Raw genomic sequence first — 25007 nt, 5'->3', positions numbered from 1 at the left:
ACAGCATTGTCCAGGGGCTGAATTCGGCCTCGGGGGCCTCCGTCGGGGCTGCTGAAGGGAATATAGAACTCTCTGCAAGCTATGTGAATAGCGGCCTCCCTCCCGGTCGGCTGTGCACACCCCTCGCCTCTCCTGGCCGTCCCTCCCAGAGGCCCTCTTTCACAGGCAGTGGGATCCAGCATACAAACAAGGTCAAGGAGCTTTGTGAGTGAAAGAGTGACATTTGCAAAGGGAGAGCACCCCTCAGCTGGGAATAGCAGGGGAAGGGCTAAGTGGCATGTGATCGGGAGGTGATGTCACCCTGGGTTTTCACAAAGAAAAGTGTGGCCTTTTCTTTGGGGAGATAGATGACATCAGACTCTTGAATGGGGGCTGGTTCCATTTTGCCTTCTTTTTAGCTGTTAATGAGATTTCTCAAGCCTTGAGGGGAGTGGGCTGGGAAGAACATGGCTCCCCTCCTCCATGGCTGACTTGCTTGGAACATGAGCCAGTCCCTTCTTGGGTTCTTATGGACATGTAGTACCATATGAAAGGGCTTTTTAAAAATATAATTTTAGAGGCTTGGCAAAGAACCTCCACGAGGTCAGCAGTGTTTCTCTTAGACCTTCCCTCTACTTTTCTTTCCCTCACATGGCCTTCTCAATAGTCTTTGTTTACCTCTGGTCTTTCAGGGGAATTCCTTCTCATTGGTGATTTTTATTCTTTCGGTAACTTAGAATATATGTGCTGGGGTTTCTGAGAGGTTCACCCTTTGAGGACAAAGTTCTTATCTTTTGTAATAACATTATCTATTTGCCTTATATGCAAATGCTGGCTCACCCTCTTCGGGTGTGAGGGTGAATAAACTTGGCCCTCTGAGGCAGCCTGGGCCTGCTCTCCACAGGACAGATTGTTTGCAATTGTGCATCAGCTTATAGTGACTGCCCATAGCCCCTGGAAGCAGGAATTTATCAAGAACCTATTTTTCCTTTGTTCAACCTACCAACCAACCAACCAATGTGTTTATTTTTCCATTACCAGGTTCTGGGCTTGGTGTTGAGAAAGTAGAGAGTGTATTAGTTTGCTCAGGTAGCCATACGAACATGCAGCAGTCTGGGTGGCTTAAACAGCAGAAATTTATTTCTCACTGTTCTGAAAGCCTGAAGTCCAAGGTCAAGGTGTCAGCAGGTTTAGTTTCTCCTGAGGCCTCTCTGATTGCTTGCAGACAGTGACCTCCCTATGTATGTATGTCCTCACAGGACCTTTTCTCTGTGAGCACACACCCTGGTGTCCATTCACACATCCCAATTTCCTCTTCATAAAAGGACACCAGTCAGATTGGATTCGGGCCCACTCTAGGGGCCTCATTTTGATGTAGTGGCCCTATGTCCAAATACGGTCACATTCTAGGTACTGGGGCTTAGGGCATCAGTATATGAATTTTAGCAGAGACAACTCAGCCCACAACAGAGAAGAAGGAGATAGCATCCTTGACTTTAGGGAGTTAGTCATCTACTAGGGGAGAGAGACAAATAAACCAACTGTAGAAATAAGTCCAGGATAAGTCCATTATGCTGTGGGAGCAGAGGAGATGGAGGATAGCCTGAGGGACTTTGAGAGTCTCTCCAGACAGCTGTCATACTTGAGCTGAGTTTTTAAAGAGTGAACAAGAATTGATCAGTCGGACAAATACCTGGGAGAGGGAGGTATTTCTAAATAGAAGCAGGGGGGCTTGGGATATAGCACCCAAATTTTGTAATGGGCAAGGATTTCAGCTGGAGCACATGTTCTCAATGCCAACCCCAAGGGTATGAAAATTGGTTCTTGGGAGAGTGAAAGAAAAATCTTGTACTTAATGGATAAAGCACAGATATGTATCATACATAACATGTAGTTTATATGTAATGTTAACATCCCATGGACGAGAACTTGGGAAAATATATCTAGGAAGTTTCCCTAGAAGGGCAATAATGACCAAACAGTTGGGAAACACTGAGCTCCAGGGAATGAGGGAGCTGTGGCAGGACAGGTTGTCAGAGATCAATTGGTTAGAACCATTGCAAGAACTTGGATTTTATTTCTTGTTGTCTGTCTTGAGCCTTGCCTCTACATAATGCAAATCTGGAGGGATGATGTTCACAGTGAAAGTGATTTTATGAATTGTGGTCAGCAAAGATCCAGGGCATGCTCACTAGGCTGGGATGTGAATCACACCTTCTGATCCTCATGGCAGACGGAGGCCCTTCTCTTGCTGGTGACAAATTGCTTTCATAGTCACTTCCTGCCAGGCAGTGATAGATACAGTGTCACAGAGAGAGAATGTTTTTTTTTTCCCCCCTAAGATTTTATTCATTTATTTGACAGAGATCACAAGTAGGCAGAGAGGCAGGCAGAGAGAGAGAGGAGGAAGCAGTCTCCCCACTGAGCAGAGAGCCCGATGTGGGGCTTGATCCTAAGACCCTGGGATCATAACCTGAACTGAAGGCAGAGGCTTTAAACCACTGAGCCACCCAGGCCCCACCCCTGAGAGAATGTTAAAACACCTGTCCCAGTCAGCCTTTGAAGTAGCCTCCTTGCCAATTGAGTCTTCTGTTCAGTAAGTTGGTAAGCAATCTCTTAGTAAAGACAAATAAGTAAAAACATGGACTCCTGTGACTGTTTTATTCTTTAGTGTGATATAAGGAAAAGAAATCCTGTCCCATTTGGGCAGAAATTTAAGTAAAAGAAAAGTGCTCAAGAAACATTAGTTGTGTTTAAGTTAACAGTTATTTCCCTAAACACTGACTAGGCTTTCTCTCACATTTGTACTTATTATATCCTATCCTCCTATCCTGGCCTCTTCCATCTGTTTGATATTTTGAACTTTTTCTTTGTGATACAGCAAATGTTTAAGCATGGAGACTGGCCGAACACAGTCTTCATGTAGAACCAAAGCATAGATTTCTGCACTGTGATACTCTGTCTCATTTTTATTTATGGCAAATTCTCACTTACGTCTTTTTGCCAAGAAGCTCTTAACGGGTGATGTTGTTTATAAATTAACTGACATTTATAAGATTGGGATAATAATTTACTAAGAAAATCATGCACCTCTTTTTGCTTTGGCTTCAGAAGCTTTTCAGCAAGATCCTAGTAATCAGAGGCAGCATTAAACACAGGCAGACCTTTCAGAATGAGTGGGAAAGCTAAATTCTGACATTATTTGATTATTTGCCTCCTTGACAACAGAAAATACACATACACACAGTTGACCTTCATTTAACATTGGCTCTAAGTCTGGCAACCAGTGAAGACTGTTTAGGAGTCTTGCAACCCAGTTCCCATGTCGCTACTGTTTGAAAAAGTTTGAGTTCTGTTTCCATTGCTCCTCTTTGAAACAGTTATAAAAAGAAAAAAAAAAAAAGTAACTCCCAAACAACCATGACCTTCCCAAATCATATATTGCACAGTTTGTAGTAGTCCTTAAGATTTGGGCCAAATGAAGGGCTTTCTTGAATCTTCTGTTTGTGTTCTTGTTCCCTAGCAACAACATCCCTGATAGATACTGCACATACTTTCCAGGGGATTCCACACTCATTCAACACGAAAAAAAGAAACTACACTTATTTTTTTTTCACAGTTTCAAATTTTGTGGCAGCCAAAAATGACTAAACCACTGCAGAACAAACACAAAGTTCAGGGTAGAACATTAATTTTTGTCCCCAGAGGTTTCTCTTTTTGAACATTCACTTCTATATTGCCATATTTGTCTGTGGCATTATTTCTCCAAGGACTTGATTTCTTTATGTACCCCTGTGTACTCAGAGGAACTAATACCCGCCTTCCATGGCGTTGACTCACAAGACAAAGAAGATATCCCTGAGGTAGGATATCAACTACATTCTAGAAGATTGAATAGAATTTCATATTCTCTATATAAGTAATGACATTAATACATTTGTCCCTGATTTTTTTCCCTCCTAGTTATACCTACAGACTGTTTAGAACATGACTGTTTAGAACAGACTGTTTAGCTACATGATAGAGATTTTAGTACAATGTTTAAGATATTAATTGTGATGAAAATAAGCTGCCATATAAAGAGTGAATGAAATGAAATGAAAATGAAAATGAAAGTGAGTGAAAATACAATTTAAATGCTTGGTGTATTAAGTTAATTGACATCTCCTTATTATCACTGGACCAAGGAGTTATTTTAAAAACATGTGATGTTATTTTGAAAATGTTGATATTATCATCTTTAAAGAGTGATACTAACCATGTGTGGAGCCCTTTGGTTAGTGCTTTAAATATTGTCTCAGGTTTTGTCCAAAAATGTGCTGAAGTCAGCATCATCATCCCCACACTACAGGTAAGAGCACTGAGGAAGGAGTCCTGGAGAAGTTAAAGAACCTCCCCAAACATACAAATCCAGTGAGTGATAGAATCAGGACACAAAACCAAGGTAGTATAGAACTCCAAACTCTTTGTCTTAAAGAGCTACACTCTGCCTAAAGACAAGTGTGTTTTTCCCACAACTTTTCATTGCAAAAGAGCTTAAGCCAAATTGCAGTGCAGAGATGGTCAGAGTTTATAGCGAGAGATTTTGTAACTAAATTCCCACTGAGGATTATGAATGTTTGAAAATGAACATATGCAGTCTTTCCCAAGTAAATAATATTCTGGTTCCAAGGTCTCCCCACTGAATTACACAATTCCTCTTTTCTTCAGGTTCAAGTAGCAATAATGGAGGGGAAGCACATTACTTAGCAAATGACTAGTTCAAAATAGCTGATGTTGTTTGTCCTTCAACACAGTATGTGCTCTGTTATTCATTTATAAAGTGCTCCTCTTTGGGCATTGCTACATAGGGTTGACAGAATCATAAACTTCTGAGCTGGGCTGGACCACAGAGATTGTCTAATCTGTTACCATGCTCTAGTTTCCCAAACTAGTTTATAGGAGTTTTATTATAGTGAAGAGGGAAAGGATAGCTGCCCCCAAAATAGTTTGGCTTGACTGGAGGTCAACAATAGGGGACATGGTACAGCTCTAGATGGGGTAAATTTAGGAGCCCCACCTGAGAAAGTTTTGCCCCTCTTCAAGGAAGTGACCTCGAGGGCTGGATGCCAGCAGCCTTTGCCCTGTGAGTGGCCTACACCCCGATATCATCCCAGAAAATGATCCTATGTCTCAGGCTTGGACAGAGCTTAGATGGCTAGAGGATACAACCGTTGGCAAGGTGCCTGCTCTCATATCTGTGCATTTGTTGAGAGGGAGCACCCTGGCTGTGGAGGAAAGGTTGGGAGTAAATGATGGTAGGGCATTCTGCAAAGCCATGTGGGGAAGTTCATGAGCCTTTCCCTGGAAGCCTACTGTGGGCCAAAACAATTAAATCAGAAGATGCAGGATTGGAATGCATACATTTAAATAGAAGTGTGAGGGTTGAACTTGGAAGTCCCATCAAGAGAACCCATTTCTTCAGTCTTTGCCTATTTGGGGGATTTCATGAAGGAGTTATAAGTAGCCTTAGGCTGGACTAGGCATGTACTTTTTTTTGGGGGGGGTGGATTAGTCTAGTTGCCTTGGTCTCATTTCATTTCCCTGGAAGATAATTTTATGCCATTTTTTATATGTTTTGTTCAGAACTCAGATAATTTAAAAATGCTTAAGAGAAAGATTGAGTGCTGGATTGACTTCTGAATTGTAAGCAAAGAACTGCTACTGAGGAACCTTTGTTTAATTTGGCCAGAATGCATAGATGAGGAAGAGAAAGGACACAGTTAATCGACATGAAGAGATGACACGATTGGCTCTACTTCTCTGGGTCAAAATGAAAGACTGTTATCCTTTTGTGTACAGGAAATTAAAATTTATACTATGTGAAAAGTTCCCAAATATGGTTCCGTTGGGTTCATTTCTCTTTGATGATGTACTAAGGTAAAATACGCCAGTAGTCAGCTCCAGGATATCTGAGATAGTCAGATAGATATGACAATCTTAATTTTTAATTTCTATGGCATCTTCTGTAGTCATTTAAAAGTCATTTTGTAACTATGGGCAGAATCCATTTCAAGGTCCTCGTCTCTGTTTTCCAAGTCATTAGCTTCATGTTATAGCCTCATTCTTTATTTTTTTGTCCCTACCATTGAAAACAGACGACTCTACTCCATATCCATTGCTGTATGGAAATCAGTCAGACAAGCGATTTTCTGAAAATCTGGGCCTAGGATGAGGTCGTTATGAAAGAGGAAACTTTTTAAACCCTTACTGGTTACTCAGTGCTAAAAATCATTATCCTTAGTTCTTGTGTTTGTGTTTCTCCTATTGTGCTACTGAGCCCTAAGTCTGTCTGTAGCTTTCTCAACAGTAGATTTTGCTGGATCTGAATGTTTGTGCCCCCCCCCACCCCCCCTTCCCTGCCAAAACTCATGTGTTGAACCTAACCCCGAAGGTGATGGTATTAGGAGGTAGGGCATTTGGGAGGTGATGAGGTAGGTGATGAGAGCTCTGGGATTAGGCCCTTAAAAGAGAGGCCCACGAGAGAGCCCTCTGCTATATGGCATCTGTGACCCAGAAGAAGGTGTTCACCCAACCATGTGGGCACCCTGAGCTTTGTCCTCCAGCCTCCAGAACTTTGTGAAATAAATTCCTGATATGTATAAGCTACTCAGTCTGTGGTATTTTGTTATAGCAGCCCAAAGAGACCAAAACCAACTTTGTCTATCTCCTAACATTCTTAACCAACCATTTCAACTTCCGTCTGATAAATAGGAAGTAATTAACAGAAGAAGAGTCAGGAATGCTTACACACCCCTACTCCTTCAGGTATTATACTCATAGTGGCTATAGTTTTGTGTCAGTCTTCAAGTTTGGCTTCCCTGTCTATCAAAAGAATGGGGGTACATTAGCTTCCCTAGGGTTGCTGTAACAAAATACCAAAAACTGGGTGTCTTCAAACAACAGAAATTTATTTTCAAAGTTTCAAAGGCTAGAACTCCAAAATCCGGGTGTTAGCAGGGCCTTTCCTCCAGGGGCTCTAGGGAAGAATCCTCTTCTAGCTCCTGCAGGTTGCTGGCAATCCTTGGCTTTCTTTGGCTTCTAGAAGTATAATTCCAATCTCTGTCTCTATCCTCAGTGGCCTTCTTCCTTCTGTGTGTCTGTATCTAGATTTCCCTCTTCCCATGAGGACACTATTATATTAGATTTCAGCCCCACTCTGATCCACGGTGACCTCATCTTAACTTGGTAACAGCTACAAAGACCCTGTATCCAAATACAGTCACATTCACAGATCCCACGTGGATTTGATTTCTGGGGGACACTATTCACCTTGAGACAGGAGTGTCTGCAACTTTTGACAACTTTCTCCTCTCTTGGGGTCCCCATGCTTTGTCTTCTTTCTTCTTCCTTTATTCTCAGGAGGATTTCACATTCCTTCATCTTTTATTATCTGATCTTCTCTGGTTTCATCTGTGATTGTTCTAGTTTGTGCCAACCCACAAAATCTCCCAGAAAATTAATCTGCAAATCCTTAAGATCAGATCATATCCTTGAAATCAGGTGGATCCTGGGGGCTCTACACTTAGCCTTGTCTATAAAGAGTCTAGTGATCTGATTTTTGTATTTCCTCTTAGTAGGATAGAGACCTATCATTTGCCTTTCTCCTGCATCCCAGGAGAGCAGTACCCATATTTAGAGTGTTGGGAAATTAACTGTTAAAATCAGAATTAACAGGTAAAATTGCTGACTTTTTGTGGTTCTTTTCCATGCAACAGTCAACTTTGGACAACTGTGGCCATTTTAGAGAGCTTTCTACCTCCACTTTCTACCCCTTTCCTTAAATTTCTCAGTTCAAAATTGCTTTACCTATATTATTTGCATATCTCATAGATGAAACAGAAGTGAGGCCTGTGTATACCAGGAAATAGTTCAACCTTGCCTTGGGTTGGACCATCCCCCACTTGTGAGCTCTTAGTTGCCATTTTGCATCATACCTGCTCCTCCGGAAGAATCCTTATTGGCAATGACTTCCAGCAAGCCCACTGCCTCCATAGACTGACCTTTAGCATGTCAGAAGGAAACTGGGCTAAGCAGTTTCTCAAAGTATTATAGGAGAGAACATTTTTAATTTTAAATAATAGAAAAACAAAATCTGCATCAGTCATTTTAATGAAGCCCGTGAGCATCATGATTTATTGTGTTTAAAATTTATTCTTTTACTGTGTTTTGACTTTTCACCTCCTTTTTAACACTGACCACTGATTTCTCAGGTGTTTCCTTTGGAAGTTGAAGGATGAGGATGTGAAGATGTCCTGTTTGGGTCTCTGTTCCTTTTCTTCCAGCCTCGATGGGCTTTGGCCACGCCTGTTCCATGCTGGCAGCCCTCCAAATACTATTGGTTTACGGATCATAGTTTCAAGAAAATGCCAAGTGTAAAGAGACTGCATTTGAGCAATTGCAGAGAAATACAGAAAGCACTTTTAAAACTTTGAGCCTGTGGTTCCATTTAGCTGTTTCCTTGCTGGCTTGCTTTTATTAGAACTCTTTTATTTAAAAATGACACCAACAACCCAAAATCTTGAAGAGAAAACATGCATAGATTATGCTTAATTTTTGTGTGTGCATTCTGAAATTTTATACCTTGCTTGTTTTAGACCAAAACACCAAAACCAAACAAAATCAGCATTAGCAAAGTCCTTTTATGAAAAAGATTTAAACTATTTTCATAAGTAAGCAAGTTTAGCAACAGCTTTTAACTCTTCCTTGTTATGAGTTTAGTAGATCAAGGTGCTTCCTGCTGATACGGTAAGCACTTCCTTTCAGCTGATGACTGGGAGTTTGGAGGAAAAGAAATCAAATAGATTATCAGAGGACTAAAAATTTTATAAAGATTAACTAATGAAAACTGAAAAACATGTGATTCTCTGTAGGACCTTATTCTATTCCAGCTCAGCTGCTGTCTAATGATATTAATATATTAGATTTTGTCAGATTTGCCTCACATTAAATGAAAAAGCGTTTTGCTTTATTTTTTTCAGGTTGCTGTGGTGATTTTCCCCTCGGTAATGGATAGAACAGTAATGACGACAGTGTTCAACACTGCCCTTCCAGTGCTTTTGGGCTCCAGGGCCCAGCGAGGCATAGTGGAGAGAACACAGAACTGGGCTTAGGGGTGGAGGGGCCGGGCAGAGATGGCCGCTGGCCCCAGATGTGCATTCACAACCTGAGCTGCAAGTCCAGCAGCCCTCTGGAGCCTCATTTTGCTTGTCTCGAAATAGGATAGCTGATACAATCTGATATGATCATTCCTGGCTTTTGCAGAGAGTTGTTAGGCATTTCAAATAAGATAATGTGTTTATTAAAAGCTGTTTGAAAAAAAAAAAAAAACTGTTTGAAAAACTATGAGCTACCATGCAAATATGAACTCTCTTTACTGTAGCTTCATGAACAACTTAATGAAAAACCTTACTTTGGTTATTTCTTTTAGTCTGCTCAACAACCCTATGAGGTTAAGGATTAATGCTGTTACAGATGAAGAAATAGAGGATGAGGAATGTTCAATTAGTTATGCAAGTGGGAACACAGCCAAGGTTGGAACCCAGTTAGTCTTGTGTCATGGCCTGTACTTTACTTGGACTATTATTCTATCTTCCAAAGTTTTGCAACCTAACATGCAAATTAGGCAACTCTGAAATTATGTTGTCTCCTGCATGAAAATCTCTTACCAACTGGCTGTAAAAAGCTACTTTCTCTAACTCTATTTCTTCCAAAAATGTCTCTCTCAAAACCCTTTATTTACTCTGTTATATGCTCCTTGGTTAGTCTTTTCCTCACTTAATCATTTTCCTTATGGAAACCCCTAAAATGCTTTCCTAAGTCACTTTCCTCTATTTTAAAGATTTTATTTATTTATTGAGAGAGAAAGCAGGGTGGGGAAGGAAGGAGCAGATGGAAAGGGAAAGAGAATATTAAGCAGGCTCCAGGCCCACACAGAGCCCAGTGCAGGGTCAGTCCCATGACTGGAGATCATGACCTGAGCCAGAATCAAAGTCAGATGCTTAACCAACTGAGCCACCTGATTTATTACTCATTCATTCATTTGTTTAAATTATTTATTTATTTATTTTTAATGTTTTGTTATTTTTCCCCTCCCCAAATTTAAACTTAACAGGAAAGTAAAATGATGATATTTGTTTATATAGAAAGTTTTTAGTGTTTGGATATCCGCAACACTGATAGCAACTACAGAGATAAAGCACCTTCTCAAATAGCTGTATTTTTTAATTCCACAATCTTTATTAAAAACAAAACAAAAACACACCTGTTTCTACCCCAGGAGGTGCAGAAATAGTAAATCAAATAAAACAAACAGGCATGCTACCCAATAGGAATAAGACATTATTGATGAGGCAAAATTAAACGTAGCTTTTGATTTATTTCAGCATTTGGAACACGTTCTCTCTTTTTCAGAATTATACACAATGGAACTTTTAGATTATCTTCATATTTCTTTTGACTGATGATGGGCTAGTATGTGTTGATATAGGTTCTAAATCACATTTTTGGTATTAGAACGGACTCCCTTTTCCAGAGCTAATTAAGTGGAAAATGATGCATAAATAAAATCTGGAAGACTCATATTATATATTCTTCAAAGACTCCACTATTTATTGTGAATTATAGTTGTCATTTGCTTCCATTTATAATTTAAAAAGTTCAACTCTTGGTGTGACTTTATAATTTTTCATTTTCATCCATAATTATATCATTCCAAATTGCTGTTTTAATGTCTCACTGTTAGCCAAATGATAGCTTAGAGTTATGAAACAAGGTATCAAATAAATTCATTACATAGTTAGTTTCTTGGTATTTAATTTTTTGGTTAATAGAAATTTTCATAGTTTTTTGTGAATATGTTTTTTCTATCACTAAAAGAGAATGGGGGAAAAAGACATCATTCATTTTTTTTCAGTTTTTAAAATGTATATTTTAACATATTTTTTTTGCCTGATACCATCTACACATTTGTCAAAGAATACCAAAGTCAAGGAAAAAGTGCTGATACACAAGAGAGCGAAGGATAACTGGCTAAATGCTGATTAAAATCTCTGATGTGGACTGGAAATAAGTACCGAAAGAGAATTAAGCTAACACAGTACTATCAAAACTAACAACTTTTAAAATATCTTGTAGCAACTCAACAGGGCCCCTTATTTACTCTTATTTGAAACTTACCACCAATGAACATGTAAAGGATGAAACAGAATTCACTGGTTTTTCCAAATCAAAGCTATTGAAGTTACCCTTTGCAAACTGAAGGAAAAACAAAGGGAGTTTAATGACTTACAGAAGGACAGGTGGGGTAGCACTTTTTAGATCTATAAATGGATTTTTTTCCAGAGGCATTAAATACCCCTGGCTTCCATAACACTACTTATAGTATTGTATATGCTCAATAAATAATGAATGGATGGGAACTGGAAAGTTATTTCTATCTCTTTGAGAATATAGAAATACAAAGAGTGAAATTTCTACCATCGTGATCAAAATTAACTTCATTTTCCAGTACTTTATAATTTTACCATAAAATACCACTTAATTATTGTGTTCTACTTTGCATTTGACTTGAACTTTTTTTAAAAAGATTTTATTTATTTATTTGACAGACAGAAATCACAAGTAGGCAGAGAGGCGGGCGGCAGGGAGCAGACTCCCCGCTGAGCAGAAAGCCAGATGCAGGGCTTGATCCCAGGACTCTGGGATCATGACCAAGCGAAGGCAGAGGCCCAACCCACTGAGCCACCCAGGCGCCTGTTGACTTGAACTTTTAAATGAGTTGTACCCTTTTGATACGTTAAGCCTTGGACGTAGTGAGTGCAGGAGGGAGAAAAGGAGAGAAAGCTTCAGAGTTTTTAAGTGCCCACACTTGTGATCTTTTCCTTCTTGCCGCTCAGTCTTTTCACCCCAATAGGGTACTTTTGATAATATTGGAATTTCTCCTTAAAAAACACACACTAAAGTGTATCGATGAGAGGAGAACATGATATACCTAAAAGTACAATTTGGCTTCGTGTTTTGTCAACCTTGTTTATGTTTGCTCTAAATCTTAGGGGAAAATACACTGTGGGCCTCCAGAGCTGTAAGTGGGTAAATAAAATAAACGCTATGATTTTTCAAAGCAACACTGAATGCCAAGATTCTGATATTATCATTCCAGCTTACACCGACCAGTTTAAGGGTATTCGTATCCTGTTATTCGCAAAAGAATTTACAAGGAAACCTAAAACCACTGGAAGAGACCATGGAAAATGTCATGCAGATTTTTAGATGAATCAACTATGATAAAAAAAAAAAATGAGTTAGCTTGTCTGGTGAGTGGAGTGAAATAAAAAATGCAGAGATGAGCTATCCGAGCTCCCACTTCCTTGTTCTCTTTTATGTGATGTGGCTATGGAGTTGTTCTCCTCCAAAGACTTCTTTTCCACTGGATTTTTAAACTCTGATACAACGGATACCAAGATCCATAGGAGCTGAAAATGTAGGTTGGAAAAATGTGGGCAGGGTAACAGAATGCTTTCACTTCCCTATGATGTATTTTAGAAGAAGGTGCTGCGTCTTCAGATAATTTGTATGGGGGACACTATGTTACAAGACTCCAGGGGGCATCATTTGATGGCATATTCTGTGACCGGCGCCCCCTGACGTTGTGCAGTGGGGCTGCGTAAACTGTGCTGATTTTGGCTTCAGGAATGTTTTCCGTGTGTTGTTCTAGGAGGAAAACTCTTTTCTAATCTTTCATGGCATTCATGCTTTTTCAACATCCACCACAGTCTATAAACAATATCAGCACAGCTAATTTTAAACCACTTTTTCACAGGGCTTTAACCAGAAATGAAGGTAGGAGCTTTTTAGGCCATAGGAAAGTGCTCTGTGCGACACACTTTTAAGTCTGAAAACATGGGTTTTCAAAGGGAAGGAGGAAACTGGCAACTCAAGAAGATAGTGACATATTGGACTAGATTCAGATTTCTTTACCAAATCGAGATTCTTCTTAGAATTCTTCTCAGCCAGTTTCAGTTATGTGGTGATTCTGTATGGGGAATAGCTCTTCTTAACCCTTATAAAACCTCGTTTCTAACTCACTGTACAAGGCACATTTGTAGAGTGTGGACAGGAGGCATGAACTCAGCTTTACAGGTTGCTTGAAGTCACAGCAGTTTGACAATGCACATACTTTCATTTTTTAAATCCGAAAAGTCTTGATGCAGATTGAGAGAGATATTTGGAAGATTTTGGCAACTAATAAAGAATATTCTGAAAAAATATGGGACACCTGGGTGGCTCAGTTGGTTAAGCGGCTGCCTTTGGCTCAGGTCATGATCCCAGCGTCCTGGGATCGAATCCCACATCAAGCTCCTTGCTCGGCGGGGAGCCTTCTTCTCCCTCTGCCTCTGCCTGCTGCTCTGTCTGCCTGTGCTCGCTCCCTCTCTCTCTCTGACAAATAAATAAATAAAATCTTTTAAAAAAAAAGTATATTCTGAAAAAATAGAAAAGATGGCTTAGATATGTTGGCAGAGCAAGCAATATTTGCTTATTTTTTTAAGATTTTATTTATTATTCATTTGAGAGAGAGAGCACACACGTGTGAGTAGGGAGTGGGTGAGAGAGAATCTCAAGCAGACTCCCCACTGAGCATGGAGCCCTCACAGGACTTGATCTCAGGATCCTGAGATCACGACCTGAGCAGAAACCAGGAGTCAGACACTTACCCAACTGAGCCACCCAAGGGCCCCAAGCAATGTTTTTTAATCACCAAAAATTGCTATTGAGAAAAAGGGGATCTTTTTTCCCTTAATTTTATCTTTTTTTGTAATTTTGTCTTTAAAATCTGAGCCTTACTCAAATTTTACTTCTTTCACAAAGTTTTCTCTGCCTCTCCCTTCTCAAATCCCCAAATTCATACAAACTATGTGAGTCTATAGAATTCAGTACTTGGGTGCAATCAGATTGCTTGGATTGGTGTCCTGCTCTACCACTGACAAGTAACGTAACCTTGACCAAGCCATTTGACCTTCGTGTGCATTGATTTTCTCACTTGAGAAATGCAGATAATAATCGTACCTGCTTCATGTGGTTATTATGAGTATTCAAATAGGAAAAAAAAAAAAACCTAGAAAGTATATCTAAGTACTTTGTGGCAGTTCCTTTTTGTATATACCACATGATGCAATATCTGATTGTTTCTTGTAATGATTTGCCTTAATTACTTTCTAGGGCGTAATACATACACATATAAGCTTCATGTTTGGGTTTTCCAAGCTTGGGTCTTATATATCCACTTTTTGTTTGTTTAGTTAGTGTTTAGGTATAAGATTTTTGGGTTAGGACCTGTATCATTTACTATTCTTGTTTGTAACAGACTTGATTTTTTTAGAAGAGTTTTAAATTCACAGCAAAATTGAGTGGGAGGCAGAGTTCCCATTGATTTACCCCTGTCCTCACACATGTACAGCCTCTCCTGTTTTCAACATCCCCTGCCCCACCCAGCCCCAACCGCAGTGGGGCATTTGTTACAACTGATAAATGTACACTGACACTTCATTATCACCCAGAGCCCAAATTTACTTTATGGTTCCCTCTTGGCATCGTACATTCTGTGATTGACAGAGGTATAGTGACCTATAGCCACCATTGTAGTATCATACAGAATAGTTTTACTGCCCTCAAAATCTGTGCTCAGCCTTTCTATCCCTCCTCTGCTCTAGCCCCAGCAAACACTAATCTTTTTCACTGTCTCCATAATTTTGCTGTTTCAAGAACGTCATGCACTTGGAATCATTTGGTAGTGGAACCTTTTCATATTGGTTTCTTTCATTTATGAATATGTATATACCTTTCCTCCATATCTTTCTCTGGCTTGATAGCTCATTTATTGTTAGCATTGAATAATATTCCATTGTCTGGATATAGCACAATTTATTTATGCTTTTAGCTACTGAAGGACATCTTGGTTGTTTCCAAGTTCTGGCAATTCTGAATAAAGCTGCTACGGGCATATCATATTTTTTTTTTATTTCCTATAGTCTCACATACAAAGGTAATAATTTTTAGTTCTTGGCATCCTAGATCTTGGATATGATAAGGAATCAAAAATAATGTATTACATACAAGGAAACTGAAGACTGAGAGACATGGTATTCACTAACACTTCTTGTTTAGTTCATTGTTCTTCCTACTGTGAAATTCTTTCCTAAATAAGATGAAAAAAATCTAAAAATTAGAATGCCATTTAAAAAATATTACCAAGGATTTGATGCAGTGAGAATAAGGACTGAGAATTATTATACCAAATGATATGATCAGTGTTTTTTAAGAATAAATTTAATAAGTTGTAGCCATGATTTTTTTCATTGTATATTTTTCAATTATCTTTTTCAATCTTGGTTGGATTTTTGAATTTTTCCCGGGGGTCAATGCCCACTTTGAACTGACTGAGCCTTGCTCTTTTAACAGGTTGCGGCGGGGAGTTGTCAGGGCCCACGGGCTCCTTCAGCAGCCCCGGATACCCTAACACGTATCCCCCCAACAAGGAGTGCCTCTGGTACATTACCACAGCCCCTGGGAGTAGCATTCAGCTTACGATCCACGACTTTGATGTGGAGTATCATGCAAGGTGCAACTTTGACGTCCTGGAGGTAGGAATTTAGATCGCTTATCAGCACATTCACTCCACCTCTGAACTCCGGGTGGAACTAGAGATCACCCTGCAAAACTCCCTAAATTTTTTCCAGTGGCCAGCTGTGTTCTATGTCCAGACATTTCAACAAGTATCTGTTCTTTGTGAGTGATGTTGACAAACAAGTGGGGTTAATATCTCAGTTTGGGTTTCCCTAAAAGCAGGGTCTGAAGGTCTTGGTGTCAGGCAATTTAACGTGGAGATGGTACCAGGAAGCAGGCGTGAGGGAACAGCAGGAGGTGGGGTGAAGGAGGAAGAGCCAGTGAGGGAGCCCCTGAGGGCCACTTGGGCTTAATCCCACTGGGACCCTCTGAGGTGCCATGAGGACTGCTCGTCAGACCATCCTTCTAAGGGTGTGAGTCTGAGGCACTGTCCCCAGACTCCTCCCCACTGACAGACTGCGCTCAGGATTGTTATGGTTCCACATGTCAGTCTGAGAAATCTCCCTTAGGAAAGACAGTGGGAGGGGGGCAGAGTGTAGAGAAGGGGTGCCCTTGGTGAGATGGCAGCTGCCACTGGGGGATCCACACGGTGCAGGGTGCAGAATGCGGCAACACTGCATGGCATTTCCCTCAGATGATGAAGATGGCCTTCGAGAATCTGTTATTATCAGGGATCTAGTCATTAGGAACAGAAACTGTCTGCTAATTTAATGGCTTCCAACACACAAAGCTCCTATCACCTCAGCTCTAAAAATGGCTATTGTGCTTCATGACAAGCGTTCTGTGTCTACCAGGACTTCAGCTCCACGAAGGGCTGGTTATTTCTTAGTTTTGGTTTTGCTTTACTGCTATCCCTGCAGCTGAGTGTTTGGCAAACAGAAAAACACATGATATATATTTGTGGAATGGATGAAAGCATATATATCTCTGATTGACAACAACTAACACACATTGCTGGTGGTTTGCGAAGGGATTTTGACATCCATTTTCCCTTTTGAATGTTAAATAATCCTGAGTGAGAAGAAGGGAATTTTGTCCCCATTTTACCATCGTCAAAACAGAGGCTCAAAAATATTGATGGGTTTTTCCATGACCACAAGGACAGTGAGTGGATGAGCTTGGAATCCATCCCCTACTCCATGCTCCGCATAAGCCAGTACAAAAAGAGAGATAGAGGTGGCCAGTACACAAGATGTTGAAATGAGCGGCATGGGCTTTAGAGGAAATTTTAACACTTAAAACATCATTTAATTACAAAACAAGTTCTTTTTTTTTTCTTTTTAAAGATTATATTTATTTGTCAGAGAGAGAGAACAAGCAGGGGGAGCTACAGGCAGAGGGAGAAGCAGGCTCCCCACTGAGCAAGGAGCCTGATGCAGGACTTGATCCCAGACCCTGGGATCATGACCTGAGCCCAAGGCTTAGGCTGAACCCACTGAGCCACAAAGGCATCCCAACAAGTTCTTTCTTTGGAAAGAAATGGGGTTCTCAAATCATGCCCTCATTGAATGGATGCGGAATCACAGAATTGTACTGAGCAGCTCTGGGCTCTCTAAAGGAGGATAATGCTGCAATAAGTGAAATCAGAGACGGAGCTGGTTAAGTCTTTGTGTTAAAACCTTTTACCCTTGTCTTCATGTCGGTCCTGGGTGTTGCCAAGTCATGACTCCATCTCAGAAGAGGAAAGGGTTTTGGGAAGAAAAAACAAGGTGACTCCTGAAATTCACACTCACAGTGTGAGTGGGACTAACACTCACATGTGGAACGTTCAAATGGTCTTTCTTGCCAGCAAAGATATTTTTCAGTGGCATAAAACCCCTTAACACTTACAAAGGGTTGGCAGCAGACTTTTCCACAGTAATGTGAAATGTTCCTAACCTTCATTTTCATATTCCAAAGCACATGTGATTGTTGCCCACTTGGCAAAATGTAAATGGGTTCATTGTGCTGAGGCTTTTGTCACACCCATTACATGAGAAAGCAGACTAGGGCTGTTCCCTGAAAGGCTCAACTGGGGGGACAGGGGAACAAGGCATGGTCTCCAGGCAGGTGCATTTAGGCAGGTCCTAACCCTGCCCAGAAAGAGCTCTGAGGCGAGGCTCCCATCAGCTTGGGGCTTATTTTTGTTAGAACAATGTGGTCTCCCATGTTGCATCAAAATCAAGGTTTGGGGGGATTATTTCGAGCCCCTTAAGTATTTTGGGAAAGCTTACTTCTTATGGCTGAAATGAGTAACCCCCTTATGTTTTGTTTAAAAACCTTGTTTGACATCTTGGCAAATGCTTCTGTCAGGTGGAAAGTGCTGTAATAAATCTGCACTAATGATGATAAAAGGAATTTTTCCATCCCTCATACCATAGCTGCTGATAACATGCTAGCAATAAGTTTCAAAATGTTCTCCGGGGTGGTCACGCGGCCTGGAGACACGGATGACTTTTCTAGACCCACCTGCTCCGAGCCTTGCCAGGTGGGACCTCTCTATCACCAAGTATGAGGCTTACCTGGGTTTCACCAGATTTTACCAGGAGCCAATATTTTTTTCCCCTCAAAACTCAGTGTCCAGAAAGTGGCCGCTTGCATTAAGCAACAGCCGTTTGGTTACTCATAACCCTGGAATGCTGACTTGATTGTAACAATCAATGGAGCTAACAGAGCAGAAAGAAATGTTCAAAACAGATTAAAACCATAGGCTTTGAAATGTTCTATATCCTGAGCATTTTATAAAAACGCATTTTTTAATCTCTGATCATCAGACCCGCTCCCTCCCCCCAAGTTTAGTCATATGCTATAGTCGAATGAACCACACCCTGAAATTCTTTCCATCTTTTTCCTCTTTTGAAGAGTCATGTGTTAACTGTTGGTGTTATTTGTGGAAGCCAAAAGTACCGTTCTATTGTTTGGGTCATGGAAATACTGGCTGATTTTGCTTCAGTCTCTTGAGAAAGGATCCTGCTCCTGCATAAAGCAGAAAAGGAAATCCACTCCTTGGGGCAATAAATCAAGACAATTGCTTGGTGTGGGCAGTTTACTCCCTCTGGTCTCTCCGGGATGGTCTGTTGTGAGTCCAGTCCCGTAAGAGGGGAAGCAAAGAATATCAGAAGTGGCAGTGTTGATTCTTCTGGAGGCTTCTAGGCCCAGTGGACTCATACCCTCAGACCCGTTATGTTTATGTTCTTAAGGGGACCCGAGCAGGGAAAACAGAGAACATTTTGCCGACGTGCAAGTTTTCTTTGTCAGAACTAAAGCCTTGTGCTCAGTGTTCTCTCCAAATATGTGCTGTTTATTGGGCTCGGATGATTGGGAACACATGCCGTCAGTTTCATGCTCTCAGGACTGTGTTGGGGCGAAGGGGAGGGGGGCGCAGGCAAATCGGGAAAGGACACCATAAGCCCAAAGCAATCTGCTCCTGTCATTTGCATATGTGTATGTATAAAGGGCCACACAGGGCTCCTCCAAAAGTCCTGCTTTTGGTGGGACTTAGGGGGCCACACAAACATAGCTCCTCCTATGAAAATAAGCTTGAAGCCATCCGCCTGCTTCATTCCTTTGCAATTAAAGTCCTTGTGCTCAGCCCTCTGTGAACAGCAGTTTCATTCACTTTGGCCTTTCCTGCATGGCTGGGGGGAATTAATCAGACAAAGAAATCATTATAGATTCAAATCACACAGCCTCACCAAAAGTAGGCTTCTTGTTCTTGCTCTCTCCCCTCAGAGAACCCTTGAGTAATTCCCCCTATCAGTCAACAGCTGCCCTGAGGGTGGGCGAGGGCCTGGGGCCAGAGGAATGGGGGGAGAGCGCTTGGAGGTGGGAGGGCCCTGCACACAGATCTCCCCAGCATTGCTTTCCCTTTTCCGCTTTCTCCCTGGAGCACTGAATAATGAGCATACGCCATATGGGGGAGGGGGAAGGACCCACATGCCATCATACCCGAAAACTGTCACCAAAAATGGCCTTTCTGCTACAAATTTGAGTTTGGCAAGGTCTGGAGGCAGGGATTCAGTACCTTTTGTTTGATTCTTATCTTCCTGGCCTCTTCCTCCCCACCCCCAGTGAGAAATCTGTGTGTGAGGAGTTAGAGACCTGCTCTGGGCTGGGTATATCTGTCTGAAAGATGTGACTCTGAGACCCCAGGGTGAAGGTGGGGAGTACTTCCTGGGAGGAATGTGTCCCGGGGCACTGGGTCCCAGTCAGGTAGATGGCTTTCAATTGGAGGAGCCCAGGAGACCTGAGAACACTTGAGATGGATCTAGGGGGAGATGTCCAGATACTGGGCAGTGTCCAGGGCTGTTCCCCAGAGGAAGTCAGCTGCTCTTGGTCATGTTCTCACCAGTGGGATTCTGGGAGTAGATTCAGAGAGAATCCGGGGGAGTCCCTCTTAAGGATACCACAGAACACACTGATAGAGAGGTTATATTTTCACTCTCTCTGAAAAAACAAAATATATTAAATGCTTAATTTTATAAAGTATTCAAATTGCTAAGTGGAAGATCCTTAAAAAAAATCCAACAGGGAGATCAATAGCTTCAGCGAACTGTCACAAACCAAATGGCTTTATGCTAACTCTATTCCCATGTGCCTAGAAGAGTTAGATAGCCAGACTCGATACTGTTTTATCGGCAGTGCCTCTGCCAAAGAAAGCAGGAAATCCTATGAAGATGTGGAAAGAGGGAGGAGAGAGATAGGGAAGGTTCTGGAATAATCTGTTCAGTTCAGCTGTACAATTCTGACTGATAGAATAAGCAGGCGTTTTGTGGGTGGTAGAATTTGTGTGTTCCTAGGGCTGAGGGAGTGCCTTTGAAAACCCAGGTCAAGTTTATAGTTCACCCCACCCAGGAAGGCTGAGATTTCAGTGTCTCATGATAATAGAATTCAAGACTGGTGGTAAAACAAGGTCAGGGGAAGGGCTGTCATTGTGATGAAGTTCTAGAACCTAGGTGAGGTTCCGTGGGCTGTGGTCCGGAGCCTATGACCAAAAAAGAATTCTTGAGACATCTTTGGTGCAAAATAGTGGTTTATTAAAGCATGGGGCCAGGACCCGTGGGCAGAAAGTGTTGCCGCCCCGGGTTGTGAGGGATGGCAGGTTATGTACCCTGCGGTTGGGGGACGGCAGGGAAAGGGAGGTTTCAACGGAGTTTTCATATGCTAAAGAGGTCCTAGAGGTGCTCCGGGAGGTCTTCAGGCTTGATCAGTGTTGTCTTTTGGCAAGCTATTAGCATCAAGATAGTTGGGACAATCTCCCATTTCTGCTATCAAGCGTCTTTTTAACTATATTTACATTTCCTTCTACCTCAGCCTCCTTCAGTTTTGTGAATGGAGGGGATGGCGACCTTAGGGCTTGAGGAACTGAGTTATTTGCCTCTGGAAATTATCAATAGCACAAGGTAACTTCTTTGTTTGTAGATCTCTAGGACATTTGTAAACCAAGGGGAACTATTTGTTTCTCATTTATGGTGGTCAGGGATGCCTGAGGAGTGTTACACGTATTACCTTACCGTATTACGGAGGGGAGCGGTTGGAGAGGGGGTGCAAGGTGCCAGCTTTTGCTTTGTCCTCAGGCAGCCTCCTGCTCCCTCATCAATTGCTTAGATGCATCTCTTAATTTCAATCCTTTTTTCTTCATCCCGTCTAAGGTCTATGGAGGCCCTGATTTCCACTCTCCCCGAATAGCCCAGCTGTGTTCCCAAAGATCATCTGAGAATCCCATGCAGGTCTCCAGCACTGGAAATGAGCTAGCCATCCGCTTCAAGACCGACAGCTCTATAAATGGGAGAGGCTTCAATGCCTCATGGCAAGCAGTCCCTGGAGGTGAGTGAACCGAGGAGGTATCTCCAAATACTTGGACTGAACCCTTATAAATGCCATGAAATGATTGGAGAGAGAGGTATGAAGCCCTAACACAGTGACAACTTGGTGACTCCTCAAATGGCAAATGCTGCTTTGGCATTTATTCTTCCCTAAAGACCGTGTTATAGAATTTAACTTCCAGAGTTAAAATATGTGAAAATATGCAAATCCATGGTGAAAGTAGAAGCGGGGTAATTGGTTAGACTAACTTACTCTCCAAGGGCCTTGGGCTGTTCTCTGGCCTCAAATATGGGCATCAGCAAAGGGTAAATTACTTCATGCCATGGTACAGATCTTTGGATGATTGGCAGATGCCCAAACTGTAAAAGTTAGATTTGCGAAATCCGAAGAATTACCGTGTATTATACACTAAGATGCCTAGCATCTTAGGCAGCCTAATAATATTTACCTGTTGCAGATTTTTTTTAATAAAAAATGAACACACAAAATATTTGAGCAGATGTTAACCTATACAGCTACTAATAAAGCCATGTTAGCTGGAAGCTTACTAGATGCCAAGGATCCATTCTGTTCTGTGAACACGATCTCATATCATACCTCACAACCAGCCTCTGAGGGAAGGTAATTTCAAATCCTCACCTTACTAATGAGGAAATTGAAACTTAGAGATGTTAGTACTTGTCCAAAGTCACATAGCTAGGAAATGCCAAAGCATAGATGTGACCCTAGGCTACCTCTCAACCCCACTTATGGAGCTCGAAGGTGGTATAGAAAGTGTGTTGGATCTTTCCTAAAGTTAATGATGTGTGAATTTAAAGAGGAATATGTATATATGATTATGTAGACATAGTGTTTAGATTACCCCAAATGATTGTCAGCTATTAGAAAATAATACTACATTTTTCTATTATAGGTTTATATTATTATAACTCCAAGATATGATAAGTCATGGAGATAGACAGTGATAGGTATTTGATAATATCATAGGAATAAAAAGACTGAATAACTGTACCAGGCCCAGAATATTAAATTTTAAAAGATAGATATTAAATTATTAAAAACATACACTACTAAGTTACCAAATTCTTAGGAGATGTGTTATTCTTACAGTATATTTTTAGAGAACAAATAAGAGGCATTTTACGGCTTTATGAGAATATGATTTTATTTGCACTGTATTTTTCAGTATTTAAAATTTTTTTAAATTACTTTTGTCATCAGTATTTTAAAAAATTTAGGGATTTTCTTAGTCATCCTTCTTCATTTTGTTGGGATGAATGAAATTAATGGTGGATATTCAGTTCTGCGCAATGTTTAGCACCAACGTAAAACAGTGGTTGAACAAGGCAACATATTGTTCTAAGCTATAAGGTCATGGGGGCAAAGTTTTATGCATCATGGACTCCTCTCATTCTTGAATTGGGTTTCCTGCTTACAGGTTGTGGCGGGATTTTCCAGGCTCCCACTGGAGAGATTCATTCTCCAAATTACCCCAGTCCTTACAGGCGTAACACTGACTGCTCCTGGGTCATTCGGGTGGAAAGAAATCACCGTGTTCTCTTGAACTTCACTGATTTTGACCTTGAACCTCAGGACTCTTGTATTACGGTAGGTGACACGATTTCAAGCACCCTCTATAGTCAAACCAAGGTCAGAATATTATCTTGTGAGCATATTTAGTAAATGCATTACTTATGGATGTTTTCAATGGCAAATCATGGGAAACCCAACTACTGGCAACCTAAAATATAAGGACATTTACTTTTTTACCTAAATACAAATCAGGAGGTGGTTGATCTCAGGGTTTTTTAGCAACTCATTTTCTGTTCTACCATCCGTAGTGTGTTGATTTGTCATTTCGTGTTTGTTTCCTCATGGTCAGAAAATGGCGGCAGTAGCTCTGAACATCCTTCCTGAGTATAGATGCAGAGAAAGGGAGAAGGAATAATGCTGTTTTTTCTGTTTTGTGTCTTTTTAGTCAAGGAAACAAATTTTCACACGAGTCTCCTTACATATATCATTAGTCAGGATTAGCTGCAAGAGAGAATAGGGAACTTTTAATGGAACATATTTATCAAACTACTTCAAATCAATTATTATTAAGCCTCCTGGGGGTTTTCATGGGTTCTATTTTTCTTGAGGTCAGGATATCTCAGTCTGCTACTAGAACAAATCAATGTCTAATAGGACAGAATAAATTGGGGGATTGAGGTGGAGATTCCTATTAGTTGGCCAGATGACCAAAGTTTCTGTTACTACCTTCAACTTTAGTACATTCTCACCTGAAACTAATGCTTTATCCTTAATTTAAGAGTGAATGAGGATGTATTTTGAGATTTTCTTTTCTTTTCTTTTCTTTTTTTTTTTTTTTTTGGTTACCTGATTTTTTTAACTAAAAATTTTCCATCTTTCATTTGTATTTAGAGACATTTCATTCAAATATAAACCAGATTCTCTTGGCTAATGGATCTTTCTATTTTAGTTTTCTGACTGTTTCTTACACAAACTCCAACTGGCTAGCTTTCAGATTTACCTCAGGAAAACTCAAAAGTTGTTTCACATCTTTCAAAATAGTCCAGTCAAATGGTATGATTTCAAATACTATTTTACAAGGTAAAATTAGTAAACTACTTAAAGATAAGTTGATTTATGACTAAGTATTAGTCTTCTAAATGAATCTTCAGAGTCTACAAACTTAAGGTATAGAGCAAAGTATACACTTGCCATAATGGTGACTCAGACCAACTCTCCTGACAAAGATAATTTAAACATCTTAGGTGATATTAAAAAACACCTTCCTAAATGTAGCAAAGAACTCACAAGATAGTGAGAAATCTCTGAGTAAATATTGAAGAGGTGTGAGTCTAGTATTTGATATAGCTTTTACCTATAGGGCATTTGCTGATACAGATGGGATTAGCAGCACCTCTGTGAGCCTCTCAGGGCAAAGAGGAGCAAAGTGTGAGATGGAATAGAGTGGAAGTCCTGTCAAGCCATCTCATATCAAGGTAAAGAACAGGAAAAGAGTCTACGCAGAGACTACATCCCAGCTTTGAGTCAGCTGAGTGGACCCAAAATCTGAATGAGAGGACACCCTGTACTGTTAATATATCTTTGGACATCTGACAAAAGCAATTTAGAATTTTCTTCAAAGGTACATAAAGTCATCCTAGATCTCATTTCTACTAATAAGTTTTCATGGGCAATAGCCAGCACACTATCAAAGATATGCATGTACCTGAGGAGATAACATAACATAAATGAGATACAATATGAATACCAGACAATGGAAACAAACATACTAACATGGCAGATTGGTGAACAATTGTGATTACTAGGTTCATGGAGATAAAAGTCAAACTTTAAACTCTCAGCAAGGAACTGCAAACTATAAAAAGTGACATCGCAAATATGAGTGAGAACCAATTAAAATTTTTTAGAACTGGATGAAATATAATAGCTGAAATTAAGATCTAGTCAAAGATTTTTATATATATATATTTTAGACAGATTAGACAGATGAAGAGAGAAATAGTGAACTGGAAGATAAGTCAGAAGAATCT

At 40.6% G+C, this 25007-nt stretch overlaps 1 protein-coding gene across 1 annotated transcript in view; it reads left to right on the top strand.

The window, feature by feature from the left end:
- The window catches only part of CUBN (cubilin), a 269195-nt gene that overhangs the window by 103948 nt on the left and 140240 nt on the right, over positions 1 to 25007 (top strand). Inside the window, exons 29-31 of the mRNA XM_046012645.1 lie at positions 15475 to 15656; positions 21270 to 21444; positions 22883 to 23052. Coding sequence (XP_045868601.1) covers positions 15475 to 15656; positions 21270 to 21444; positions 22883 to 23052 — 527 coding nt within the window. The remainder of the gene's footprint in view (positions 1 to 15474; positions 15657 to 21269; positions 21445 to 22882; positions 23053 to 25007) is intronic.

The sequence above is a fragment of the Meles meles genome, chromosome 7 (genome assembly GCF_922984935.1).
Source record: "Meles meles chromosome 7, mMelMel3.1 paternal haplotype, whole genome shotgun sequence".
NCBI classification, from domain to species: Eukaryota; Metazoa; Chordata; class Mammalia; order Carnivora; family Mustelidae; genus Meles; species Meles meles.
The sequence above is the reverse complement of the archived record's forward strand: the minus strand, read 5'-3'. Positions and strand labels throughout refer to the sequence as shown.